The sequence below is a fragment of the Oryx dammah genome, unplaced genomic scaffold, assembly GCF_014754425.2.
Source record: "Oryx dammah isolate SB20612 unplaced genomic scaffold, SCBI_Odam_1.1 HiC_scaffold_17, whole genome shotgun sequence".
Classification (NCBI taxonomy): Eukaryota; Metazoa; Chordata; class Mammalia; order Artiodactyla; family Bovidae; genus Oryx; species Oryx dammah.
In genome coordinates this window covers 74256627-74284563 of record NW_024070201.1, presented here as the reverse complement: position 1 = coordinate 74284563, position 27937 = coordinate 74256627, and the positions used below count along the sequence as shown (strand labels likewise).

Genomic DNA, 27937 nt, shown 5'->3' with positions numbered 1-27937 from the left:
CAGTCTGTTGTTCCATATATGACCCAACAAATCTTGAGCAGTTATTCCAGAAAAAAGAAAATTTATGTTTATGCAAAAGCCTATGTTCATAGCAACTAATTCAAAATAGCCAAAGTCTGGAAACAGATACCTTTCAACAAGTGAATGTTTAAACGAACTATTATATATCCATATATGTAATACTGTTCAGCAATAAAAGAAAGAAATCACTGATACATGCAACAAGTCAGTTAAATCTCCAAGGAATTGTGCTGAGTGACAAAGCCAGTACCAAACAGTTCCATATTATATATGATTCCATTTAGATAACTTTGAAATCTCGTGATTTAGAAATAGATGACAGATTAATAGTTGTCAGAGATTAGAGAGGAGGAGGAGGGACATGAGTGTGGTCATAAAAGAGGCAACACGTGGGATTCTTGGGATGGAACTATTCAAAATTTTGACAGTGGTGGTGGATACATTAACACAGGATAAAATTGTAGAGAACTAAATATACACACATACACAAATGAGAAAAAGTCCCAACTGGAACAATCTAATCGGTGGATTGTATAGAAAATGGAATAAAGAGTGCATGGGATCTCTCTGTATTATTTCTTACAAGTGCATGTGAAACTGCAGTCATCTGGATAAATATTTCAATTAAAAATAGATACAAATATGCATTATTTTAGAGGTATGGGGAAACACTCTCTTAAGTGAGGCAGAAAACAGAAGTCCTGGTAGAACTTGTCATCTTCTGATCAAATAAATATTTTGGATCTTCTCCAGCTGAATAGTTCTTAGAATTAAAAGAAATGTGAAAGTTTTTCTTCTTTAAAATGCATTCAGTTCAGTTCAGTTGCTCAGTTGTGTCCAACTCTTTATTTAGAACAATTAAAACTTTATAGCTTAATGCTCAAATATGGTCCAAAAAGCTTTGTCCTTACTTTAACTGATTGTCAGCATTGCAAATTTATTATTTCATTGAACAAGAAAATAACTGATTTCATACTGGAAAATTGCAGTGTGAGAACTAATTCAGTGTTTGGTACTGATGAAATAATTAAGCTTAAGATCAGAAATAATAACAGTTTTCTACACGAATTATGTAACTGGTCTTTATTTCTTTTGACAGCTTCTGGGCTGGCTGGCTGAGAAACTACCAACTCTTCGTTCCACCCCCACAGACCTTATCCTTTGTGTTCCCCACCTCTATTCCTGCCTAGAGGATCGCAATGGAGACGTGCGAAAGAAGGCCCAGGACGCCTTGCCGTTCTTCATGATGCACTTAGGATATGAGAAAATGGCCAAGGCTACTGGGAAACTAAAAGTACTTCACTTATTACTGCTGCTGTTAAAAGCCATTAGAAAAATATTAAACATGAATTTATAGAGGCAAAAGATCATATTACTTCCTATGAGTTTCAACTTGAAATCCCAATGAGAGCACAGATCAAATATTTAGTAGTGTAGAACTCGTAAAGAACCTGCTGGCTTTGCAGGGATGAAAATTGTGACCTTCTAGAATGGCAGCTAACTTAGTGTGACTTCATAATGTGTTACTTCTCTTGCACTGTGTGCTGCCTCCCTTCATTGGTATTTCAAAACCAGGAGCTCAAAGATTCGTTTGACAGCAGATCTGTTAGTAAGCATAGTATGGGTATATCATTTCTGTGGCCTCTCACCTCTATTATATTGTCTCCCTAGCCAACTTCTAAAGATCAGGTGTTGGCCATGTTAGAGAAAGCCAAAGCTAACATGCCAGCCAAGCCCACTGCACCTGCTAAAGCAACATCCAAACCAGTGGGAGGGTCAGCTCCAGCCAAATTCCAGCCTGCCTCAGGTAACTTTATTTTGAATGGGTTATAGGGGAATTAAAGTAGCCATGAGAACTCTTAAAGAAATCCAACCTTCATTTTTAAATCACGGTTTCTTATGGCTTAGATCCCAAGCCTTCCCTCCAACTCCTCAAGTTGCCTTTTTTCTGCCAGTAACTGTGCTGAGGGTTTGAAGATAATTAACTTGATTTCCAACTCCAAAAAACAGTTTCGGAGTAGCACAGGGAAATACTCCAGAAAGCAAGTGCTCAATTTTTAAGGTTTCCATAACTATTTTCTGCTATTGAATATTATAGTTAGAAGGGGAATTGGGGCCATCTAGCTGAATCCCCTTTATTAACAGACAAGAAATACCAAAGGTTAAGTGACTTGCACAGGGTCAAACAGCCAGTCAGTGTCTGAACCAGCAGAGGACTCTGCTTCCTCATTCACAAATGAGTTCTCATTCCCTTGCACTTGGCTGTTTGCTGATCGATTCTAATATTTATTGAATTCTCTGGCAGTCCAGTGGTTAGGACTCCATACTTCCACTGAAGCAAGGGATACTGGTTCAATCCCCAGTGGTCGCAACAACAACAAAAAAGCAGCATTCAAATATTTATTCAACTTTGTCAAGGAAAAATTCTTGACTTCTTCATCCTAATGTTAAAATTCCATAACATATAAACAGAACACTAACCTGTATCCACTGCTCTTCTAGACTTAGTGCTTAAAAAAGCAATAATCTGTTTATTGGGGTGCTAAAAAGTTAGAAAGTTTACATGTGTAAAATTGCTAGTATCAAAGTGTATATTCAGTTATAACATCTACTGGAATCTTGCCATTGGTATATATAATTTCCTGTAATTTCAAAGGTGATAGACCCTTCTTTTAAAGAAGTATCCGTCTAGCAAAAAGGTAGACGGATTTAATTGCTAGTAATTGCTTAAAATTAATTAATTTTTAATTGCTATTTAGAAAATAGTTTGAAAACTGCAGTTTGAGTGTTGATAAAGCAGATGTAGATTTTCTGAACTAATTTCATGAGGTTGTGCTTAAAGAGGAAATTGTGGAGAAAAAAGATTAGGGGAAAAAAAATCTAAAAACACTTTAGAGAGGGATACATTTAAAACTGTAGGCTTTCTCACTATCATTATATTTTGAACCTGCTCAGAATATAGTGATATTAGTTAAAAGTTTGTATTTACAGTATGTGTTTTTATTTTCTCAAAGCACCTGCTGAAGATTCTGTTTCTGGCACTGTAGACTCCAGGCCTGATCCGAAAAAGGCCAAGGCTCTAGGAGTTTCCTCTAAAACAAAGGTATTTAACTCTGCAGCTTAAGTGTAGAGTTGCTTTTAAATATTTCTTTACACTAAGTCATTCTTTTAAGGAAAACACTGCATATGAAGGGATATTATCTATGAAGGGCTTGTTGTACATTTATCTGTGGCTCAATTTTAATGATGTCATGAAACAGAGGCATCCTGTTCTCAAGAGCTACTGCAAGGTTTCTGTCACCGGGTCTTTGGGGGAGATTTTCAGTAGTAAGCAACTTCTTTCACATTTGCCTGTTAAGTCATCATACAACAAAGTGTTCTGATTAGACTCAAAGGACCTTCTGTCCCCACACCAGTGAGATTTGATGGATCACCAGTCCTTTCAGCATGCATGCAGAATTGAACAGTTTAAAGAAATGTTTTCAAATGCTCAGCCTTAAATATCCTCGGGTGTCTTTTCATTTAATTAAGTTTTTTTAATCACATCAAATTGTCATCAATTTCTGTATCAACATTCAGAGCTTGTCACTGTATTCAGAGTATTGACTATTTTATATTTACAAAAGGGAAATTGCAGAAATGTGCATCAATAGTAAATCTAGAGAAAACTATTTTATTAACTACATGTAACTGATGAAAATGTGTCAGTGGAGGACATGTTTTATTATCCAGTACATTTATTGTTATATCCCCATTATAGAAGGGCCATCCTGTGGCCGTTCTTCTAACTATTAATTACTCATTTTCCTTCCCTGTGCTTGGGTCCTTCAATTCAGTGAGTTAATTTAAATGGGTAAAGATCTTCCAAACTGTCCAATGAAACTGTTCTTTTCCTGTCCTCCTCCCTCTCCTCATCCCACGTTTAACAAGTGCTGATTTTAGTTTTTTGATCACAAGTGCTTTAAAGTAGTTTTTGACTCTGTTCTTAAAACCACTTTTTTTCAGACTTTTGCAGTTTACAAAGCAATTTGACATAACTCATCTCTTATTTGTTTTGACTAAATGGCTTCAATCTTTGAAATAGAAAGAATTGCTGGCCTCACTGGAAATAGCAGAATTTTGTTGCATTTATTATAATAATAATTCCAGTAATGAAATTCAGATTTTACCTTAAATATGTATACTGTATGTTCACAGTTTCTTTCCATCTGATACAAAGATTCTAAATCTTGGATTATTTTTAAGAGCCACTTTAGTATCTTAAGTATTTAAAATGTTTCAGCAGTTTTCTCTAAAAGCAGGTTCTCAAAGTGTTTTCAGTTAGAATGATGTGATAGAGATTTTATATGCAGAGAAACAGAAGAGCTTTCTCAACTAAGTGATATTAAATGTGTGACTGCCATTCAGTTCAGTTCAGTTCAGTCACTCAGTCGTATCCAACTCTTTGTGACCCCATGAACTGCAGCACGCCAGGCCTCCCTGTCCATCCCCCACTCCCAGAGTCCACCCAAACCCATGTCCATTGAGTCGGTGATGCCATCCAACCATCTCATCTTCTGTCATCCCCTTCTCCTGCCCTCAATCTTTCCCAGCATCAGGGTCTTTTCAAATGAGTCAGCTTTTCGCATCAGGAGGCCAAAGTATTGGAGTTTCAGCTTCAGGATCAGTCCTTCCAATGAACACCCAGGACTGATCTTTAGGATGGACTGGTTTGATCTCTTTGCAGTCCAAGGGACTCTCAAGAGTCTTCTCCAACACCACAGTTCAAAAGCATCAATTCTTTGGCGCTCAGCTTTCTTTATAGTCCAACTCTCACATCCACACATGACTACTGGAAAAACCATAGCTTTTTATGTCACTTATCTCTCATTTTTTTTAAAGAATTGTCCAGTAAACAAAAACAACCTGTGACCCAGACCACTGGTATAGCTTCTCCAACAATATCACGTGCCAGCCCAAGCACTAACCAACAGTTACTTAAGCCTGCTGTCGGAAACATTTCTAGAAAACCTGTACACAAACATATCAAATGCAAGATTCTGTTCATTAGTTTCTTTCATTTGGAATATGATATAGAAACATGTCTGGTTTACATGGCACCCTTTTAATAGACAGCAACAGTGAATCCTAAGGAGTAGTAATCTGTCTAATCAGTATTCCCTGCACCTTGGTTGTAGACTGCACAAGGAAAGAAAGTTCCAAGCAAAACCAGCTTAAAGGAGGATGAAGACAAATCCGGTCCTATTTTTATTGTTGTTCCAAATGGAAAAGAGCAAAGGATGAAAGATGAGAAAGGACTAAAAGTAAGGAAAGAATTAAAATCGTCAGGAAGTTTTTGCTTGTTTTTGCTTTGTTTTATAATCAAGAATTAAAGTTTCTGTCTGAAATTCATATCATTGTGAAATATCTAATAATTAAATCTTTTGCTTGTGAATTATATCTTGTTTCTCTAAGACTACATTATGGAAGTATTAAATCCTACAGCATTAATTCCTACCAAAGAAACTGTGGAATGGAGCTGTTGCCTTTTTGTCTCCCAGTAGAAAGAAGTTTTGGAGGGTTTGTAGGGTTTTTATTTTGTTTAAAATCAAAGACTGGAAAGTAGTCATTGATTTTTATCAATTAATGCATATGTAATATGCCACTCCTTTAATCTTTCTTGTACCTGATACCTTAAAAGATAGGTTTGATAACTATATATGGCTAGTTCAGTAATTTATCTTTTGATGTTTTGGTTTTTATTAGTCAAAATTTTTTCAAAATACATAATTTTTAAAAAATTCAAACTGCAAAAAAAGTACAGAAAGTATGAGAAGCATATCTCCTACTCTGGTCTTCCTGAACAGGGGAAAATACCAGTTTTTTAATTTATTACTCTAAAAATAATAATATTCTGTTCCTCTACAATCAAATATGTATAAATATATAGCTCTCCTTATACACAAGTGGTGGGAACATGCCATACTCTTTGTTCTGAATCTTACTTTTTTCTTTTAATGGTATTTGAAATACTGTCTTGAAGATTGTTCCATATCTGTACACATATGTGCTTTCAGTTTATTGGTACATCGTATGTGTGTACCTGTCTTTATCCTCAACCCACTATGTTAAACATTTAAGTTGCTTCTAGTATTTGCTCTTATAAACTATACTGCCATAGGCATCTTTGAATGTCAATTTGTACATGTATGTAAATATATTTATAATAAATGCCTAGACTAGTATGTACATTTAAAATTTTTATACATATTTCAAATTTTCCCTTTATTAAAATTATGCCAACAGTATTCGCCATCTTATACAATAACAGAGCATTGATTTTTCTAGTAAAAGTTGCTGAAAATTCTATTCATAAAAGATTTTCAGAACTAAGCTTCCAGAGTATGACAGATTGAAAGTGCACTTTGTGTTCATATTTAATTACAAATTAATCTTGGTGAATTTTAAAATATCCTATTAAATTGATTCCTGCAGCTGCTTTAAATAGAATGTCTCTATGCATTCAGTTGAACCCCTTACAGCCCCTTTCACTGTTCGTTTTTTGTTTGTTTGTTTGTTTTTCAGGTATTAAAATGGAATTTTACTACTCCACGGGATGAATACATTGAGCAGCTGAAAACTCAGATGTCTAGCTGTGTGGCTAAATGGTTACAAGATGAGATGTTTCACTCAGACTTTCAGCATCATAACAAGGCCCTTGCTGTCATGGTTGATGTAAGTTTGCAACAAAATAAATAGGCATGAATCTTGGACGTGTGAAAATACTGAGCTCTGTGAAATAATCAGAAGTTTGCATGACTTAGAAGGAACTAGAATATACCATGTTCTCTGTTCTTAGAGCTTTCTTATTATCTGATTGAATAAATGACTACATGTCTATGATTTGGGGTCTTAAATGGAGGCTTAAAAATCTATCATCTTTTTTTTGAACTGTAGTAAAATATATGAGTTACTTGCCTAATAGAAATTAAATTTTTATACAGTCTAATTTGTAGGGGTTTTGTATTGTTTTGTTTCAAGCACTTGGAGAGCGAAAAAGAGGGTGTCATTGGTTGCCTGGATCTTATCTTAAAGTGGGTTACGCTGCGGTTTTTTGACACCAATACAAGCGTCCTCATGAAAACGCTAGAATATTTAAAATTGCTCTTCACCCTGCTAAGTGATGAGGAGTATCATCTTACTGAGAACGAAGCATCTTCCTTCATCCCCTATCTCATCCTCAAGGTAATGCGTTGTTCTCACTCTGGAAGATTACCCAAGTTCCCAGCTACTTCAGTTCCTATATTTCTTCTTGTTCCAATAAACAAGAAGAAATTCAAGGGAGAGCCAGAATAAGACTCTCCTGTCTTCCATCTGTTGTATGATGGTGACCTCCCACCACTCATTTTCTTCTTTCAAGATGTAGTAACACACAAGGGGGTGCCTTTGCTACTCAGACCATGCCTCACTTTATTATTATTTTCCTTGTTGACCAGGTCGGAGAACCAAAGGATGTCATTCGTAAAGATGTCCGTGCCATCCTGAACCGGATGTGCCTTGTCTACCCAGCCAGCAAGATGTTCCCTTTCATCATGGAAGGAACCAAATCCAAAAACTCCAAGCAGAGAGCAGGTAAAGCAACTATTGATAGATGCCTATGTCTGCAACAGTGACCTCTCAAAGAAGTAGTTCATAGGTGAGCCAGGGCACTTCTTGGCTCCAGCCTTCCGGTTTGGACTGTGAGAGTGATGAGTTGCACACTGGTGGAGCCACAGCGTCAGGTGATGCAGGCACCACCCAGTACCTCCCTGATGACAAAGTCAAGTGCACAGGGGCCATCTGACTCACAGGCGTCCCTTCTAGGAGTGCTTGCTACAGCACCACCGTTGCATTGTATATTTTGTAGAAGACAGTAAACAAGAAGAAATTCAAGGGAGAGCCAGAATAAGACTTTAGCCCTTCATGTATGCCAAGGAAAATGTATCCAGTAAAGATAGGTTTTTGCGCCAAATGTGTGTTGAGTGTCCTTAATCTAGCCTTTCTTCCCCATCAGAGTGCCTGGAAGAACTGGGGTGTCTGGTCGAGTCCTATGGCATGAATGTTTGCCAACCAACCCCGGGAAAAGCCTTAAAGGAGATAGCGATTCACATAGGAGACCGTGACAACGCTGTGCGCAATGCTGCGCTCAACACCATCGTCACGGTGTACAATGTACACGGGGATCAAGTGTTCAAGCTGATTGGAACCGTGAGTCACTTTTCTCTGAACATTTTCAGCATGTTGTGAATTGAAAGATCATGTAGGTGAGAAATTTCGTCCCATCTCAACTCTTAAGTTTTTACCACTTTTTATTAAAACTCAGCCTCTCGATACGTCTTGAAATCCATATAAACCCTTGACGGTTCATCTGATTACTTTAGGACACTTAAGGCTGTGTTTTACTGGAAGTTAGATTTTCTTTCTGAGCATTCCCCTCTTACCAATTTGCTTTAGATGAAAACTATTTTTGAATCAAGAAATTTAAGCTAGTCTAGGAATTTAAGTTGTGCCTGGCAATCTCCTTGATAATTTTTACTGCATTTATTTTTTAGTGAACAAGTACTCATGTATAATGTGGATTCTGGTACCTGTCAGATCAAAAGGGTCTTGAGCTGCAGCCATGAGCCAGACTCTCCAAACAGAAGGTTCTGTTTTTAACTCCTTAGTTCCTCTGAACCAATCACTACTGTGACTGGACCTGTTCTTCACTCCATTTACCTCTTAGTAGCACATATATTTACCCTATGCTTGTATATTTTTATTTACATTTACCTCATTTAATCCTCACTGTGAGGCCAGTGAAGGAGATAAAGCAGATAGGAATTTTACAGATGACCAAAAGTGAAGCTTCTTGCCCATAGTCACACCACTAGGTCAGTGGTGATACCACAAAAATGAGGAGGTTTTGTTTAATTCTTGACCTTTTTATTTGTAGTTATTCACGGGGCCTTTCCTTTTGTATCCTTTCCTTGTTTCATATCTTCTCTTACTAAAGCAAGTCAGGTTTTAGCAACAGTTGATTTTAAAGTATAGGTAGTGTTTGAAAGTGAACATACGCTAACCTAGGAGATTCTGTTTGCTTCAGCATGGAAATGGAAATTAATTCTTGGGTCTTCCAATTATATGAAGATTATATGAGGTTTTGGGCTTGCCTCGTAGCTCACTCAGTAAAGAATCTGCCTGCAATGCAGGAAACCTGGGACGATCCCCTGGAGAAGGAAATGGCAAGGCACTCCAGTATTCTTGCCTGGAGAATCCCATGGACAGAGGAGCCTGGCAGGCTACAGTCCACTGGGTCATAAGAGTTGGACACGACTTAGTGACTAAACCACCATATGAGATTTTTAATTCTCTGAAATTCTAGTAGAGAGGTGAGCTAATAAATGTGGGTTCTATTAACAGCTTTCTGAAAAAGATATGAGCATGCTTGAGGAGAGGATTAAGCGGTCAGCAAAAAGGCCTTCAGCTGCACCAGTAAAACAGGTGGAAGAGAAGCCACAGCGCACGCAGAGCACAAGCTCCAGCACCAACATGCTGCGCAAGGGGCCAGCGGAGGACATGCCGTCCAGACTCAAGTATGTGGGCTGAGAGGCTTGTCAGAGGGCGTCTCTGTGGACTTTGCCTGTGTGCTCAGAGCTTATCCTGTAACATAATCTTGAGTTCTTGTAGCCATTATCATGCATGACACAGTGTCTGGGTATATGTCTTGTAACCAGATGTTTAGTCCTTCAGTCTTCATTGTCTTTGTCTCAAAACCACTTCTAAATAGTCTTGTGCCTTCTTTCACTGCTTTTCCGTGGACAGAATTATGTATCGCACTTATAGGATGTAAGTACTGCCTGCTAATTTCTCATTAGCAGGGCCCTTATATCTTTCTAACTTGCGACTTGGATTCATCCCCTCTGGAGGGCTACTGGTGTAGTTTATAACCAGGGTGGAGGGTGTCCAAGTAGCCACGAGTCACGCCTTCCCTGAAAGTCCACTGGCTAGCAGAAGTGTCAGCTCAATGTCATGTGACCAGAGCATTGGTTCACCTTCTTCCTTGTGTTATGTTTGGTCATGCACAGGTTCCTATTCTTCTCATAAAGCTGAGTAAAATGCATGCAACCCAGAATTGGCTTAGGGACTCAAAAAACTGCATTCTATGCAAGACAGCTCCATTTTGGGTCATATCATGAGTATAATTTTAACCAATTTGAATTTGGAAACGGTGAATATCTACTGCTTAGATGTAATGCTGGTCCCAACTCGTCAAGAGTGAATATTCCTAAAAAGAGTTGATTGTCCCTGAAGTATAAAATTTATTGAACACTGCATGGGATGCTGCTTGTAATTAGAAAAACATAAACACTGGTTAAATTGGTGGAAAAGATCCAGGCAGTCTAGATATTTCTTAGGTTTTTGCCCAGAAGTCGTGACCTTTGAGTCAATATAAATATTCTTTATTATTTACTGCTGGTTGGCTTTAGTGAACTAGAGAGAATACTTATAACTTGGCAGTACTATAAATACAAGTTAATCTACTCTCTTAGGATATTCATGAACCAGCGTTGTTGCCCATTGAAGACGCTTGCTTAGAGGCAAGGATTTAAATCATTCAGGGGGGCTGAAACCAGAAGTTGAACATCTGTCTTGCAGCTTTGGGGCTGTTGGCAGTGCTACTCTTTTGCCCTTAGGTTCAGAAGTCTCTTTTAGTTCAGGAGCCTCCTTTTGCTTCCCTTAGCCAAGCCCGAAGCATGAGTGGGCATCCTGAGGCAGCCCAGATGGTTCGCCGAGAATTCCAGCTGGACCTCGATGAGATTGAGAATGACAGCGGTACAGTGCGGTGTGAAATGCCAGAGCTTGTTCAGCACAAACTGGATGACATTTTTGAACCAGTCCTTATTCCTGAGCCCAAGTAAGTTAACCCATTTAAGTATAAGCAGTTCATGATCATCGGAGTGTACATATTAAAAAGAGTTCTCTGTGCAATTAGAACTTTTTAGAATAGATTCAGTTTAGCTCAGTCGCTCAGTTGTGTCCAACTCTTTGCGACCCCATGGACCACAGCACTCCAGGCCTCCCTGTCCATCACCAACTCCCAGAGTTTACTCAAACTCATGCCCATTGAGTCGGTGATGCCATCCAGCCATCTCATCCTCTGTCATCCCCTTCTCCTCCTGCCCTCAATCTTTCCCAGCATCAGGGTCTTTTCAAATGAGTCAGTTCTTCGCAGCAGGTGGCCAAAGTATTGGAGTTTCAGCTTCAGCATCAGTCCTTCCAATGAATATTCAGGACTGATTTCCTTTAGAATAGATTACTGTCTGGCTAGTAGAAGTTCCTTATTGAAACATGGATCTAGTGGGGAATTGCATAATTCCAACTCAATAGAATACCTTGTAATAATTGAATGTTTTCGTTTGCTCTGCTGTTCAGGATCCGGGCTGTTTCTCCACACTTTGATGATATGCACAGTAATACAGCATCCACAATCAATTTTATTATCTCCCAAGTAGCCAGTGGTGACATTAACACAAGCATCCAAGCTCTGACACAGGTAATGGTGGTATTGCCCGTGACGGCAGTTCCATGGGTGACTGTAGGGGCAGCGATAGTGGTGGCTGCACGCTGAGTACAGTGTTCGGGGAGGCAGAGTTTTCAGCACCACCCTGATGACAAAAGTGCACGGGGACCACTCTCAGACATCGCCTGCTGCGTAGAGCACACGGATAGAGCCTGCTCTATAGGGTAGCGCTCTAATAGAGCCTTGATTTTTACAACTGCATTCTTTCACCTGAGGCTGGAACATAGCAATGGGTAGGAACCAGCTTTCATGGAGCTTTCTTAGATTTTAGTGGACAGAGACAAACACAAAATATCGATAGTAACTACTGTGCAAATAAAACTCAAATGGGGTGATGGGAGAGAGGAACTAAGTAACTTGGATGGGTAGTTGGGCTTCAAGCAGAGGACAGTTGCTGGAGTACAAAAGCTCTAGAGGAGGAATGACCTTGTTGTGGTCACAGAAACAGTACAGGCCACTGTGCCTGGAACATGGTGGCAAGGGGGAGAATGGTACAGAATGAAATTTGAAGGGTGGACAGAGACCAGATCATATAGAGCTGTAAAAGCCCTGGGGTGAGTTGTTTGGATTTTCAGTGTGATCGGAAGTCATTAGAGACTTTTGAGCAAAGAGAAACTACGTGTTTTTTAAAAATCGTTCTCTTCTTCCTCTGCTTCCCTTTCCTAATGATCCAGTCATAAAGCCAGGAGGAGGGTAACACAAGGAAGGCACCTACCTTGTAGCGCGGGGTGGGAGTGGAGAGCCACCAGCCCAGTGTGAGGGTCTCCAAGCCCAAATGTTGTGAGGAGGCTGTCATTTGGGAGGGATGACCCAGAGCCAAAGCCGGAAGAAGAAGACGTCCATGGGGGGAGCTGACATGGCATAGTATTAGGACGCCCCAGGCAGGGTGAAGAGGATATTCATGTGTGGTGGAGGGGAGCAGGGCAGCGTGTGAATGGCTCAGAATGGGGACTCAGAGCCCAAACAGTGGAGATTGGCCTGGGGAAGAGTTTGTGGCAGAGATGGGAGATTGGTTACATACAAAGGGATTGGTCAAATAAATATCATAAGGAAAATGGGGGCCAGAGAAGGGCAATAAAATATGGAAGCCCAAGGAAAGAGGATGAACTCTGGACTGGAATTGGATGCGCCAGCATGAGCTCATGGTTCGATATACAGATACAGAAATAAATGTCAGTGTAAATGTATGTGCCTGTGTATATATGTGGCATATAATAAATGTATGTTACAGATAATATGCATATATAGGTATATAATACCTATGCAGAATACTTAAGAACTCCTATTAACTCATTGACAAAAAAACAAAACCCAGTTCAAAAATTGGCAAAGGACATGAACAGATATTTCTCTAAAGACAATATACAAATGGCAAATAAGCAAGTAAAAAGATGCTCACCATCATTAGTCATTAGGGAACTATAGATCAAAACCACAAGGAGTTACCACTTCATAGCCATTATAATTTTTTTTTAATGGAAAATAGTAAGTGTTTGTCACAATATGGAGAAACTGGAACCTGAGTGTATTGCTGGTGGAAACATAAAGTACTATAACCATTGTGGAAAATAGTTTAGTGGTTTCTCAAAAAGTTAAATATAGAATTACAATAAGATCCTCAGATCCCCTCCTAGAAAGCAGAGATTCAAACAAATACTTATGCTCCAAAGTTCACAGCATCATTTTTGACAATAGCCAGAAGGTGGAAACAGTTCAAGTGTCCATCAACAGGTGAATGAATAAACAAAGTTGGGTGTGTATATATATTTCTATATATATATATATACACACACACAGTGGAATATTAGTCATAAAGAAGAAAGAAATTCTGACACATGCTTCAGCATGGATGAACCTTGAAAGCATTATGCTAATAAAATCAATCAGGCACAAAGGGACAAGTATTGTGTGATTCCACTTACATGAGGTACCTGGAATAGCCAAATAAAGAAACTAGAATAGAGTTTACTAGGGGTTGGGCAGGTGGATGGATGGAGAGTTATTATTTTAATGGGGACAGATTCTGTCTGGAATAATGACAAAGTTCTGGAAAAGGTGATGATGGTTATACAACATTGTGAATAAATGTCATTGGATTCTACACTTAAAAATGGTTAAAATGGTAAGCTCTATGTTATATATATTTTACCATAATAAAAAAATAAAACCATGAACAATAAAACCCTAAGTACCTAAGAATGATCAAGCAGCATTCATATAAGACCTTTATAGAGAAAATTTTAAATTTTGTTGAATGACATTATTTTGTTACATTCCCAAATAAACAAATATACTGTGTTCTCAAGATTCAATATTATAAAGATGCCAGCTTCTCCTCAAGTTATATCTGTAAATTCAATGCCATTCCAATCAAAATCTTAACAGGTGTTTTTTTTTTCTGAAGTTGAGAAGCTGATTCTAAAATTTATATGGGAAATCAAAGGACCTAAAAATAGTAAAGACAATGTTTTAAAATAAAAACACAGTAGAAAGGACTTACACCACTGGCATCAGCAGTGACAACAGAGCCACTGTAATTAGGTCAGCATACTACTGGCCCAAGGAAAGACAGACAGACAGACAGACCATCAGGGTGGAACAGAGAGCCCAGAAACAGACTCATGTCTAATGGAAACTTAAAGCACAGGAGTTATTAACATCTCTTCACAAATGCAAGAAGTAGAAGATACACTGACCAAATTCTCTGCTGATAACCCAACAACATTTTTAATAAATAATATTAATATCACAAAAGATACTGGCTATTTGAAAAGTATGAAACACCCTAAATCAACATTTTGATTCCACTTGTTTGACTTAGTATGAATAGAATGCTAGATTTCTTATTTATAGTCACTCGAAATTGTTCAATATATTTTGGCATCTAATATATTGATAAAAAACTAGAAAGTTTATTATCTTAATGACTTAAAACTTCTAAGGCTTGAAACTTCTAATCCAATTCTGAGAATATAAAGAAATGCTGTGTTGTTAAAAAAAAAAAAATTAACGTGATATAGTGTGATTTAAGTACAAATTCTGTTCAGATTCCACAGAAATTTATGCTTGTGCCCATTATTTGTCTTCATACCTCATTCAAGATTCCGCATTGTATTTAGTTGCATTGAGCAGCTTCAGGTGCATGTAACAGATTCTGGTAAATTCTCTTATCATTTTTATTCTTTTACAAATATTTTCTAATTTTCCTTGTTATGGCTTGTTAGGTATACCCATCCTTTAAAAGTGGACATTTAATTTCCAAATACATGGGGTTTTTTAAGTGTCTTTAATATTAATTTCTCATTTTTATATTAATTTCTAATATACTCATTTTTAAACACTTTCTGCAGTCATGCCTCTGTTTTTTCAGTCTTCTAACTTTATTGAGGCTTTCAATGGCTAAGTCAAAGATCTCCCTTGGTAAATGTCACACTGCACTTGAAAATATGTGGGCTATTAATATCTTTTGATATTGATTTCTAACATAATTCCACAGTGATAAGAGAACAGACTATGATTTCAACACCTTTAGACCTTGAAACTTTCACCTTCTTTTAGGTCCCTGGATATGGTCTAGTGTCTCCTAGTTTATTGTCCATGGGAAGTTTAAATTGAATGTCTATCCTACTGTGGTATGAAAATTGTATGAATCTTAATTATATTGAATTGGTTCATACTGTTTTTCAGGTCTACTATATCCTTCTGCTTTTTCTGTATATTTGTTCTAGTAACTTTTGAGAGTTTGATATTGAAACTCCAACTAAAAATCTTAATTTATCTACTTAAAAAAATAATTGTAATATTGGGGCACTATATGTAACTTTGTTCTGTATTTTCCAAGTCTTCTGTAAATGTGCTATCATACTTTCATAGTTTAAAAAATAAAAAAGAGGAAAAAAAATCAAAACTCTTAACAGTTAAGGAAACAATTTCCCTCTACAACTATACTGAAGCTACTGAACTCAGAAAAATATACTGCCTGAAGCGCATTTATTATTGAAGAAAAGCTAAAGTAAAGTAACTTAGTACTTACACTTAGAAATTAGAAAAACTAAAAAAAAATTTGAGAGTAGGTACTATAGCTAAAATTCATGAAATTCTAAAAGCCAATTATTGTTTAAAAAAAAGCTTTGAAATTAAAATTCCCTTACTAGTCTGATTGGAGAGCAAAAATTATAAGTACCAGGGTAAAAAAGGAACTAACCATAGATGTGGAAGAGATTCTTCTAAAAAATAAGATAACACACATGTAACCCTGAAGCAAACTAAGCATGCATGCAACTCTGTGGAAACTTGTTTCAACTGATCCCCCTCCCAAATTTTTTGAAATACCCAAGGAATTTGGGGAAACCATTGAAAAATAAGGAAGGAAACCCAGAACCTAAAATGAAAAGACAAATTTGATCATATAAAAATTTTAAGATTTTAATTTGGAGAAATTTACTGTATACTGTCAATAAACAAGTGTTATATTGTGGGATATATTTGCATATGACCAATAAAGGACCAATAACTACAGTAAACAGAACTCTTACTAACCCTTGAGAAAAAGAGAACGTAAAAAAAAATAAATAAATCAAGGATAAGAATAGGCAAGTCACAGCAGATATCCAAATGGCCCGTAAACACATGTGAAAAGATGTCCAGTACCTCCCCACCACAGAAATGCACATTAAAATAATAAGATCATCACATTTAACCTTTCAGAGTGACAAAAGGTAAAATGAGTAATAATACTTCCAGCTGATAGAGACACTGAAAAAACAGTACTCTTACACATTACATGTAGAAATATGAATTACGTGTGTGTTTTTAAAGAAAACAACAGTAGTAATATCTATTGTCTCATAATTTTAAATGTTTTATCCTCAACCTAAAAAGTTAAATTCTTGGCACAAACAGTTTTTATTCTTTTTTTCAGAAATTCAAAGACAAATACCTTGAGATATATATATATACACAAAAATGTTTATTGTAAAATTATAGTGGGCAAGATATCCAAACTAGTTGATTGATCAGGGAATGATTAGGTTTTGGTGTGTCTACATGTGGACTGTTATACAGCCTTTAAGAGTAGAATTGTTTCTGTTGACTTTAAGGATTTTTGTAATTTTCTGTTAGGAAAGATAGATGCAGAGAACTGTATATACTATAAATATTCTTATGGATGTGCCCTAAACCTTGACCCTATGTGTGCCCTAAACCTTGACCCTATGTGTGTGTGCATGTGTGGTTATATGTGATTCTGTGAGCATGAAAGTATATTAGGTTGTTGATGTTAATTACCTTGGAAAAAGAGTAAGCCCCCCCCAATATATATATATATATATATATTTTTTTTTTTTGTCCATGTTGAAACTATTATTAAACTGTTCCAATTATATAAAATTGTATGTGCTTATGGGTATACATGCATAAAGAAATTAAAGTAGGACCACCAGCTTCTCAACACAAGATGGCATCATTCACGTTGCACTGTGTAGAGATGGTGCCCCCTGGAGCTGTGCAGTGTAGCGTCCTTGCAGGAAAGGGTGGTCATGGATATTGTGATCGTCAGTAATGATTGTCTCAGGGTGTAATTTATGTAATCACAAAAATAAGATCTGTTTACGGTAGTGAATAGAAAGTATGTGCTTTTCCCATAGTAACATTTTACTATTAGTAACAACCAGTCTACTGAACCAAAAAGAACCTGGACCAAGATGTGGAAAACTTGAGTATTGAATTTGAACTAAGTAGACTGATTTTACTGAGCCTCATTTTCTCATCTGGTAAATGAAGATCTTACATCCAGCCCTGTCTGTTTCTACCTCTCAGAGCTGTTGGAATAATCTGATGACATAATGGGTATGAAAACACTCTCTTTAATAAATTAGCATTTAAACACAAGGATTATTATCCCCTAAACTAGATGGGAAGCCTCTTAGAATAGGAGCTGCAGTTAACTCTCACTATAGTATCTTGCTCCGTAAATATTTATTGAATGAGTCCCTAAGGACTAGTTATTTGTATGTTAAATAATGGAGTAGAAGCACTTTGCTAATAAATATTACAGAGACTTGTAGTATCTTCTTGCTACCTAGAAGTATGAAGCTTGGAAAATACATCTTGGATTTCTGTTATCAGATCGATGAAGTCCTGAGACAGGAAGACAAAGCCGAAGCCATGTCTGGCCATATCGATCAGTTCCTCATAGCTACGTTCATGCAGCTGAGACTCATCTACAACACGCATATGGCAGACGAGAAGCTGGAGAAGGATGAAGTCATCAAGCTGTATAGCTGTGTCATTGGCAACTTGATTTCGGTAAGGCTGCCTCTGCAGAGCCTGAGCTTCCCTTCAGTCTCTCATCCCACCCAGGTTCTCAAGCCTGAGTCGGTCCTGATGTTCCAGTGAAACATGGGAAACATAGGTCATTTGTGGGATTTTTCCGTGTAAGCTATTGACTACTTCCACTGGACGCTGGACAGTGTTCCAGCTTACCTTATTGTGAGGAGACTTAGAAACTACCTGGAATTCTGCTTTCTGCCAGTTTCTTCATCAGTTATGGTTGGGCCCTAGCTGGCTTTTCACAGAAACTGATTGTCAGTAATGACTGTCTCAGGGTGTAATTTACATAATCACAAAAATAAGATCTTTTTACAGTAGTGAATAGGAAGTATGTGTTCACATTAAAAATACTTTTCATAACAGGAATGAAGCACACCAATTAATTTTCGCTATTACTGGAGGTTTGGGAGAGTAGTGATCTTTATCTTTTTCCCAGTGCTGTGAATTTTTATAAATACAGTATAATCGTTTATTAGACTATGCCACCCGTGTTTCTCTTCCTCACTGTGTATGTTGAGTTTTACGCCTCTCTAACAGAATTCTCATTGGTAGCTGTTTCAGATAGAAAGCCTCGCCCGGGAGGCCTCCACTGGGGTTCTGAAAGACCTGATGCACGGCCTCATCACCCTAATGCTGGATTCTCGAATTGAAGATCTGGAGGACGGGCAGCAGGTGGTCCGTTCTGTGAACCTCTTGGTGGTGAAAGTTCTGGAGAAGTCAGACCAGACCAACATCCTGAGGTATATTTGTACTGTGAGCATTAGAGTCTGGAACAGCCTCTCTTTTGTCTACGCATAGAAACCAAAAGGTACTAGACCAGTTGTAAGTTTAGGTTTGTCTGCTAAGTTATTCCAACCTGAGACAGCAGTTACAGTAACAGCTCAATAAGCCAGCCAGTATTATGAATTTTCTAGAACAGGACCATGAAATTTGTCAGTTACCTCCTCTTTGGTATACATTTCATTTCATGTACATTCCTTTCTTACCTACCAGTGACAATGAGAAATAGCTTCAAGCTTGACCATTTACCAAGTGGTAACTTAGAAAGCTTCGATGATGTTTCTTTTCTTAATGACTGAGCAATTAATCAAGGACAGTTCCTCATGCATGAGCTCGTCATTTCTCAGGTGGATAGACTGCTTACACTTGGCCTTTCAGTTACTGATTTTAATTGGGATGCAGGCTTGAAACTTATTAATGCTATTGTGTTGGGTTTGTTTTCTAGCGCCCTTCTTGTTTTGCTCCAAGACAGCCTCCTAGCAACAGCCAGTTCTCCCAAATTCTCAGAGCTTGTTATGAAGGTGAAGTTGACATAATTTGATATCTTTTCTTTTAAAGTGTAGGGAAAGAGGATTGAAAGTAAGTCAGCCAGGCACACCTGAATAATACAGTTGTTCTCCATTTTTCCTTTCGTTCTATACCCCCAGTTCAGGCCTAAAAAATTCCTGGTCTCAAACAGTGAAAAGATAGAACTATTTTGTGAATGTCTCCAGTTTTCTTAGAATCTAAAGGCAAGAAGTTTGATGAGACAAATTTCATTTCTCATGGGGGGAAAAATATGTATAGATTTATAATGTTTTGGTCCCTTTTTGAAAAACTGCAGATGAACATATCTGTAACATTATAATACTGTTACTGCACTGTCATAGTGTAAAATATTTTTGTTTCCTCAGAGTAGATTTGATTAGGTAATATGAACTACTCTCAGGAACCAAACATACCCAGGACAGAATTTCCACATTTCCTTATCGTTTAAGGTCCCCTCCCTAGGGTGTGGGAGAGAGGAATGAAGATGGTCAGGTAGACGACTTGTCACACTTTAAGCAGTGACATGGTTGAAGTAAATGATACTGTTCATGTTAGCAGCTGAACTCGACAGTTCGTGCGGTGCCACTGGCCTGTCCCTGACCATCCTTTAGAGGTGACCCCAGAGCTTAGGGGAGCAAATGGTGGCAGAGGTTATCCTCATTCTTCAGTGACTCCATCTGACTTGCGTTTCCCTTTTTAAATAGTGTCTCTGGAGGATGGTTCGACTACTGCCTGATACCATCAACAGCATTAATCTGGACAGAATTCTTCTGGATATACACATTTTCATGAAGGTCTTCCCCAAAGAAAAACTCAAGCAATGCAAAAGTGAATTTCCCATAAGGACCCTAAAAACACTGCTGCACACTCTGTGCAAACTGAAAGGGCCCAAGGTGAGTGACAGCAGCAGCCGTCCCCGTGGTAGCTTAAGAGAGCGTTACGGATGTAGTGCCGCTGCCAGTCAACATGCACGCTTCTCCCGCAGATCCTAGACCACCTGACTATGATCGACAACAAGAACGAGTCAGAGTTGGAGGCCCACCTCTGCCGGATGATGAAGCACAGTATGGACCAGACCGGGAGCAAGTCTGATAAAGAAACAGAAAAGGGAGCATCTCGAATTGTGAGTGTTCTGACTTGAAAGACTGAGAGAAGTGGTCTTGCCAAAGGGAGAGGCCGCTGGAGCCTGTCTTCCTCAGGGCCGAAGGTGGAGGCTCAGGGATTAGTCCCAAGTTCTCAAATATCAGCTCTCACCTTGTGCTTTTTGTCCCTAACAAAAGTTTCTGTGTCCATGCCTAAGGCATTGATCTGTCCCCAGATAAATGTAGGGAGGGACTTTCCCCCCTAAGTTTAGTTGAAAACCTGAGACTGTTCATGTTTCTGCTGTAGCCTCCGCATCTCTGCTTCTGTTATCTGCGGAACATACCAGGAAGGACTGAAGTTTGAGAGAAGATATTCGTGTCTTATCCAACCACTGGTTCCTAACTAATAACTCATATCTAACTAATGGTTCCTTCCTTGTGTCTTTAGGATGAAAAATCATCAAAGGCCAAAGTGAACGATTTCTTAGCTGAGATTTTTAAGAAGATTGGCTCTAAAGAGAACACTAAGGAGGTGAGGGGGAAGAGGTTGAGCCAAATGGGGATCTGCCTTATGGAAAAGAGTCACTAACGTCCGTCTCCACCTCCTTCTCAGGGCCTAGCAGAGCTATATGAGTACAAGAAGAAATACTCGGATGCTGACATTGAACCGTTTCTGAAAAACTCCTCACAGTTCTTCCAGAGCTATGTTGAGAGAGGCCTTCGGGTGATTGAGATGGAGAGGGAGGGCAAAGGCCGCCTTCCCACCTCGGCAGGTACGGCTCCCCCCGGCACCTCCAGGACAGGCTCAGGCTGCTCCCCGCCTCGCCACCAGGCTGCCGCTGGGTCTGCGTTCTGTCCCTGCCTCTCAGGTGTAATGGCCACAGTGAGGCAGAGTGGCCAGCCCTCACTCGGCCTTGATCCGTGTCAGGGTCCAGCACCGGCCGCGCGCTGTCCTTGGAAACAGCCTCTGCGCTGGGCCTGGGCCTCCGCGCTCTCTTGGTCCCCTCCTTCCTCCCTGCTGCCCCCAGGGCTCTCTGGCCGATTCTTCCTCTCCGAGCTCTTAATGTTGTTGTCGCCCTGGGTTCTTACTCTCACCTCCGTAACTAATCCTACTTCTCCCATCACTTTAAATACACTTTCTATGCCAGCAAAGCCCAATTTTCTCTGTTCTCCAGCTCAGACCTCCTCCCTGCTCTCAGCTGAGAGCTCATGCCTGACATCAAACACCAAGTTCCTGGTAGTCCCCAAAACCTGCTCCAGTTGCGTTCCTCTCCATCTCACTGGATGGCAACTTTGTTCTTCTGGTTTGCTTAACCCCCAACTTTTGAGTTTTCTCTTCCCCTCTGTCAGGGAATGCCTTTGAGGGACTTGTCACGTGGTCTAGTGGTTAAGACTCTGTGCTTCCAGCGCAGGGGCCGCAGGTTCAGTCCCTGGTTGGGGAACTAAGATCCCACTTGCCACATGGTGCAGCCAAAAAAAGAGAAATCTTTCTGACTTGACTTTCCAACATACAGGGAATCCACCTGCACCCCCGCCCTCCACTGCCGCTCCCGGCTTCTCTTACACGGATCACAGCGCTCAGCTCCATCTCCCATAGTCACGTCCACACAGGGCATCAAAACCACGCTCCTCATACGCTTTCCAAAGGCTCTCCCTTTCATTCAGCGGAGCAGAAAGCCTTACACGAAAGGTCTGACATGATGTGGCCTCCTGATCCCTCTAGAACTGTCTCCCTCCTGCTGCCCTCTCTGACTTCTGTCCCACTGCAGCTTCACCAGCCCCCTCGCCATTCCTGGGGCACGCCAGGCACACAACCTTCTTAAGGCCTCTGCGCTGGCTGTCTCTTATTTAGATTGCTCTTCTCCACGACAGTCTTGTTTCCTCCTTCTCATCTGTGATACTCATTGAGGCCTGATCCACAGCTTGCAACCTACCCCTCACTCCTCGTATTTCACCTCCCCTGACACACACTGTAAAACATGATGATCATTGGATGGATTGATTGATGTCTGTTTCTGCTAAAATTTAAAATTCACAAGCGTAAAGATTTTTATCCATTTTGTTGCCTGGCACATAGTAGGCACTCAGTAGGTATTTTGTTGACTAAATATGAGTGAGTGCCTGTCCTGATGTTAAGCTGAAATATTACTGTCCGCACAGTGGAAAAAGCCTGTGTTAGAGAATTACTGCTCAAGGATCTAGAGACAAAAGGAAGACTTCAGAGGTGTGGCAAAAAATAGCCCAGAGCCGTAAACCAAAACAAGGTCCAGCTGTTGCAGTCCTCTCACCAGGCAGAGCCCTCACAGTGGTCCTGTATTTAGTTCTTTGCAAGGGCAGTGGCGCTTACCTACTCTTAGCCCCAAACTCTGTGCCTGTGAGACTTCGTCTGCGCGTCTCAGGTTCTCTCTCCCCACGTACCTTTCTAGGCTGCAGTGTCACTTGTCTTGTTTCTTCTTGTTTTTTTGTTGTTACTGGGTTTTTTTGGTTTTTGTTTTCCCCATAGTTGGTCTTGTCTTTAAATCCCATAAGTTACGCCTCTCCACGACCCAGAGTCCCTTCTGGAAGCACAGTGAGCTGTGTCAGGGGCCGCATGAGGGCGTCCCTGGTTGAGGTCATCGGGACAGGGCCTCCGTCTCTCATGTCCAGAGTCCTTTCTGGGAAAGTTTGACATTTGCAGCGCAGGCATGTGACCCCACCGGTAACTGAATGCCTGAAAGTGCTCAGGCTTCCCACATCTCTGCGTTATTCTTCACTTTTCACCCTCAGAGTATTCTCATCTGTACATGAAAGGATCCCTGTTTCTCAGGAGTAGCCTGCTTTACTTTGTTCTGTTTGCCATAGAGGCTTTTCTTCCCAGTTCTCTTGGCTTATGTGATGTCTTTTCATTGATACCAAATTGGATATTTTAAATGCTTGCATTTTGTGGTGGTTCTGCACAGAAATTTAGAACTGTGCTAGATTTTGTTTTGGTTTGATTTGGCCCTGGTTTTCCCCACTCCTCCCAGAATATTGACCTCAATGCTCCAGCTCCTCCTCCTCCTCTCTGGACACCTCAGTTTCCTCCTCTTCCTCACGACCTCCTTGCTGTCCTCCCTGATTGGAATAAGAGCGTTCTCCTGTGTATCACCTGGTCGAAATCAAGTCTGATTCTTGAAAGTATTTAAAGTCCTTTAGGTTCTTTACTTGGGCACTTAGCATTTACTCAGGAGTAGCTCAGGCTCTTTGGATTGCCCAGTTCAGCCAGGGGTGACAAGGATAAACCACTGCAGAGCTCAGGAGGCAGAAGGGTGGCCCAGCTCAACACTCAGTGCCCTTCTGGGCCCTCCCTGGTGGTCCAGTGGTTAAGACTCCTTACTTCCATTGCAGGGAGTGTGGGTTCAGCCCCTGTTCAAGGAACTAGATCCCACATGCCACAGGATGAGGCCAAAAAAAAAAATCCAGTGCTTTTCTCTTATCACTTTTGGAAGTTCTCATTAAGAATATCTTATGTATTTCAGAGTATCTTTTATCACCAACTCCAGGTAGTCATTAGGTAGAGCGGTTATATTCAAGGCCCAAATTGTTCCCTTCATTGGGAGATTTAACCAGGGCAGTCGGGGCAGGGGGCATATATCTGAATACTCCTCCATTTCCCCCTTAGGCATCTCCCCTCAGATGGAGGTCACGTGTGGTCCCACCCCCACCAGCACAGTGTCCTCCTTAGGTAACACCAACGGAGAAGAGGTGGGGCCATCCGTCTACCTGGAGAGGCTGAAAATCCTCCGGCAGCGATGCGGTCTGGACAATACAAAGGTACTGCTCGTCTCCTGTGGGGCGGGGAGGGTGGTGACCAGCAGGTCAGGCCAGGGTGGCCAGAGAGGCTGCTACCCAGCCTCGGCGTGTGTTGCTCCAGAGCCGCCTCCCGACCCGCTTGACAGCACACCTCCTTCTCTCGACAGCAGGATGACCGACCTCCGTTGACCTCTTTGCTCTCCAAACCAGCAGTTCCCACCGTGGCCTCCTCCACAGACATGCTGCACAGCAAACTCTCTCAGCTCCGCGAGTCGCGGGAGCAGCACCAGCACTCAGACCTGGACTCCAACCAGACCCACTCTTCAGGAACCACGACCACCTCCTCCTCTTCCACAGCTAACATTGATGACTTGAAAAAGAGACTGGAGAGAATAAAGAGCAGTCGCAAATGAACCGCCCCACTCCCCTGGCGCCCTGCAGCTTTAGGTGACTAAACTAGGAGTCCTCATAGTTACGGTGGCCTCGGCAGGCCTAGTGTGCACAGACTGGTTGTGTGTATCATGCTGTGGACCTGGGGGAGGAGTCGTTGTGGCACAAGTCTTTTGCACATCGTCCGCTTCTCTCCGCCAGCATCCTGCCTCTCTAGAAGACTGTCTGTGTCTTAGTTTAGTGTACAGACCTGTAAACAGCGGGCCTCCTCTCAGCTCAGACTAGTTTCCATATCCTTTTTCTTTTTAATTGCTCATTTGTAAAGTTGTCCTAATCTTTCCTAGCTTTTAACTATTAGAAACTCTTGACTAGTTTTCCTTTGAGTTTGTGAGCTCTTGTAGCCCTGAAGGGTCACTGTATTCTGTATGAATGCATGGCATGATACAACTAATTTAAGAGTCTTTTATAAATAAAGTTTGCATTAACTATAACTGTGCTCCAAGATGCTCCGTGTCAGGGAGTGTTGGGCAGCTGTCCATTGCCTCTTCTTGAGACCTGCAAGGCCCATCATCGCTCCTTGTGGAGCTCTACGTCTTCTTGGCCCACAGGCTTGATGCTGTCTTTCACTCCTTTGGAATAAGAGGAACTCAACTCTCCTGCTTTCCACATGCAGCTCCTAGGGGAGCAAAGAAATCTTTCTTCCTTGTTCTGAGATTTTTGGTCGCGACGTCCATCCCATCATCACCATGGTTCCAAGGAGCTCTTGGGTCTCCTGCCACTTGCTGCCTGGGCGCATGTGACCTTGTGCCCAGGGGTCAGCTGGGCCACAGCAGCGGTCACAGCACAACCAGACTTGGGGCCACCCTCCTAAAGGAATACGGAGAGCACAGGGGCTTCCTGCCTGGTTAGCGGAGTCTCTGAATCTAGACGAACAGTTGCTTCACACTCTGTCTCAGTAAAGCCTAGAAATAGGGCCTCCCTGGTGGCCCACTGGCTAAGACTCTGCAGTTCCAAGGTGTCTAGGATCTATCCCTGGTCAGGGAACTAGATCCCACATGCCTCAACTAAAAATACAACTAGCCACAACTGAGATCTGATACAGTCGAATAAATCATGTTTTTTAAAAAAAGCTAGAAATAAGCTGAGGGCTCGCTTCTGCAGCACATTCCACAAGGCCCCATTCCACAGTCAGAAAACAGTTAAGTCAAAAGCACTTTTCTACACACCTCTGAACTGGTGTTCAAGAAATGAAAGGGTGATGGGAAACGAATCCTCCGTTGATTCTAGTCATGATTTTCAGATGGTCCACATGCTGCCTGAAACAAAATTTGTCTCTCCCTTCTAATGGGAACATAGAAGTAAGCCTTTCACTGAAAGGAAGACAGAGGAGAAGGAATGTATTTAGAAGGAATGGCTGTGCTTGGATCTTGAATTAGCACAGCTAATTTAAAAAACCAAAGTGGCCATCAGTCTTGTGAGAAGGTACGCCCTTGTTGAAAAAGCAGATTTGGGGTATTACAACTAACAATGCCTTCCCCCTGCTCTGGGTTAAAGCTCTAGGCTGCCAAGATCCTGCACCCTCACTGAGTTTCCAGTTTTTACCCTACTTTCTGGTCAACTAGAACCTAAGAATGAGGAACTCAGTCCTAATTCTTCCTTGATGTATTTTTAAAAAATGAGAATGGGAAAAAAGGAGAGGAAGGGGAGAGGTGGGTAAAGATACCTACCTTAGGTCCCCTCCAGCCTTAAACCATGAAATCTAAAGATCTTAGCTCCTAGGCCCAGAAGGTGACCACCCATGCTCCACCCACCTCTGAACCCGGGGTTGAGAATTCGGCGTCCTAGAGGTGGTCACCGAGAGGTCAACGTCTCACACCAGAGGCAACTCCCTGGCGCACACATCGTAGGCTGCAGTGCCTGCTTCCCTGAGTCAAACACACACCCAACAGGAAGAGCAATACGCTGAGGTCAGCTAGAAACTAGAGCTACGTAGAAGGGCAACGATGTGTCAGAGCTACGCACCGTCCCACACACTGCCCTCCGACCACCGCACACTGAAGCACGTGCTGTGAAAAGACACCTTCAAGGTTCCATGCCTCTTAAGACTGTCCAAACCCTTTAAGAATCCACTTCCACAACTTGTTCCCATTTCTTAGTAAAACAAATTACTCCAGTCTGATAACCACGGTGGGAGTGAAAATTCCAGGCAGCAACAACCCCACCACTAGGCTTTGTCAGGGGCCAGAGAAGGAAGTGGCCGAGGAACTTTCACCACACCAGGCAGCAGGGAAAACAAGAGCGGCGGTGGCACGTGAAGAGCTGACCAGGCACCAGCCGCTCTGCTAAGTACACAACGCCAATGGCCTCTAATCCTCAAAACCTTATTAGGTAAGTAACGTCATCATATACCTCTTATACATAAGGGAACCGAGGCTCTAGGAAGTCAGGTAACTTAACCGTGTTTATCCCCCCGCCCTTTTTTTTCGCCCCTGCACTTAGTGGCTTGCAGAATCCTAGTTCCCTGACCAGGGATCAAACCTGGGCCCCAGCATTGGAAGCGCAGAGTCCTAGAGTCCTACCACCAGGGGATTCCCATGATTATCCTTTTTAAGGCTAACGCCAAAATACGGGCTTCCCAGGTGGCTCAGATGGTAAAAAATCTGCCTGCAATGCAGGGCACCTGGGTTTGATCCCTAGGTTGAGAAGATCCCCTGGAGAAGGGAATGGCTACCCATTATAGTATTCTTGCCTAGAGAATTCCATGGACAGAGGAGTCTGGTGGGCTACAGTGCGACTGAGCGACTAACACTTTCAGGCAGCCTGATGCTAGGGTCCCTACTCCAATCTGCTATCCCACAACCCTTGAGAGGGAAGACACTTAAAATACCGAGCCTTTGAGGGGCATAGATCTGATACTTTAATAATCTGTGCTCAGTCACATCCGACTCTGCAGCCCCGTGGAGTAGCCAGTTGGATTTCCCAAGCAAGAATACTGGAGAGGGGTGTCACTTCCTTCTCCGGGGGATCTTCCTGACCCAGGGAGCGAACCCTCCCGCCCCCGCCTCTTGCCTGTCCTGCATTGATTGGCAGGTGGAGTCTCCCTCCAGCACCACCTGGGAGGTCCCTTAATGACATTAGATGGATGTAACCACTGGCCCCCCACTAGCCTGCCCTCCTCCCACCTCTTCTCTGGAGGCTCGTCCCAGGACAAGCTCTTCACACTCCAGCACAGGCTTCAGTATCTCCTATATTTCAAGTCAGACTTAGACCCTGCGTAGCCATGTGGCCTTGGACAAGGTACTTCTCCAAGGCTCAGTTACTACCTTGTGTGAGGATTACATGAAATAATCCATGAACGCCCCAAGCCTGGAGCCTCTGAAGTGCTCCTAAGTTCAGGCTGCCATCTCCCCTCTCACCCGGCCCTGTTCGAGGGGTGGCGGGTCCTTCAAGTGCC

The 27937-nt window shown here is 41.3% G+C and overlaps 1 protein-coding gene and 1 non-coding gene across 6 annotated transcripts in view; both read left to right on the top strand.

Moving 5' to 3' along the window:
• Positions 1-24974, top strand: part of CKAP5 (cytoskeleton associated protein 5) — a 95046-nt gene extending 70072 nt beyond the window's left edge. The window contains exons 25-44 of one of the 5 annotated variants that reach the window (XM_040259147.1): positions 1121-1315; positions 1693-1828; positions 3036-3124; positions 5199-5324; positions 6586-6735; positions 7042-7245; positions 7497-7632; positions 8054-8247; positions 9442-9614; positions 10763-10936; positions 11455-11575; positions 17729-17908; positions 18485-18672; positions 19158-19233; positions 19945-20133; positions 20226-20363; positions 20771-20854; positions 20936-21095; positions 24026-24114; positions 24264-24974. In XM_040259147.1, coding sequence (XP_040115081.1) covers positions 1121-1315; positions 1693-1828; positions 3036-3124; positions 5199-5324; positions 6586-6735; positions 7042-7245; positions 7497-7632; positions 8054-8247; positions 9442-9614; positions 10763-10936; positions 11455-11575; positions 17729-17908; positions 18485-18672; positions 19158-19233; positions 19945-20133; positions 20226-20363; positions 20771-20854; positions 20936-21095; positions 24026-24114; positions 24264-24506 — 3045 coding nt within the window. In that variant the 3' untranslated portion in view covers positions 24507-24974. Of the gene's footprint in view, positions 1-1120; positions 1316-1692; positions 1829-3035; positions 3125-5198; positions 5325-6585; positions 6736-7041; positions 7246-7496; positions 7633-8053; positions 8248-9441; positions 9615-10762; positions 10937-11454; positions 11576-17728; positions 17909-18484; positions 18673-19157; positions 19234-19944; positions 20134-20225; positions 20364-20770; positions 20855-20935; positions 21096-23962; positions 24115-24260 lie in introns of all 5 variants that reach the window. The other 4 variants (XM_040259143.1, XM_040259146.1, XM_040259145.1 and 1 more) reach the window with 4 other exon arrangements.
• On the top strand, positions 7739-7849 carry LOC120877178. Its single transcript, XR_005724299.1, has one exon. It is a non-coding gene; the product is annotated as a small nucleolar RNA SNORD67 (small nucleolar RNA).
• Positions 24975-27937: the final 2963 nt, after the last annotated feature.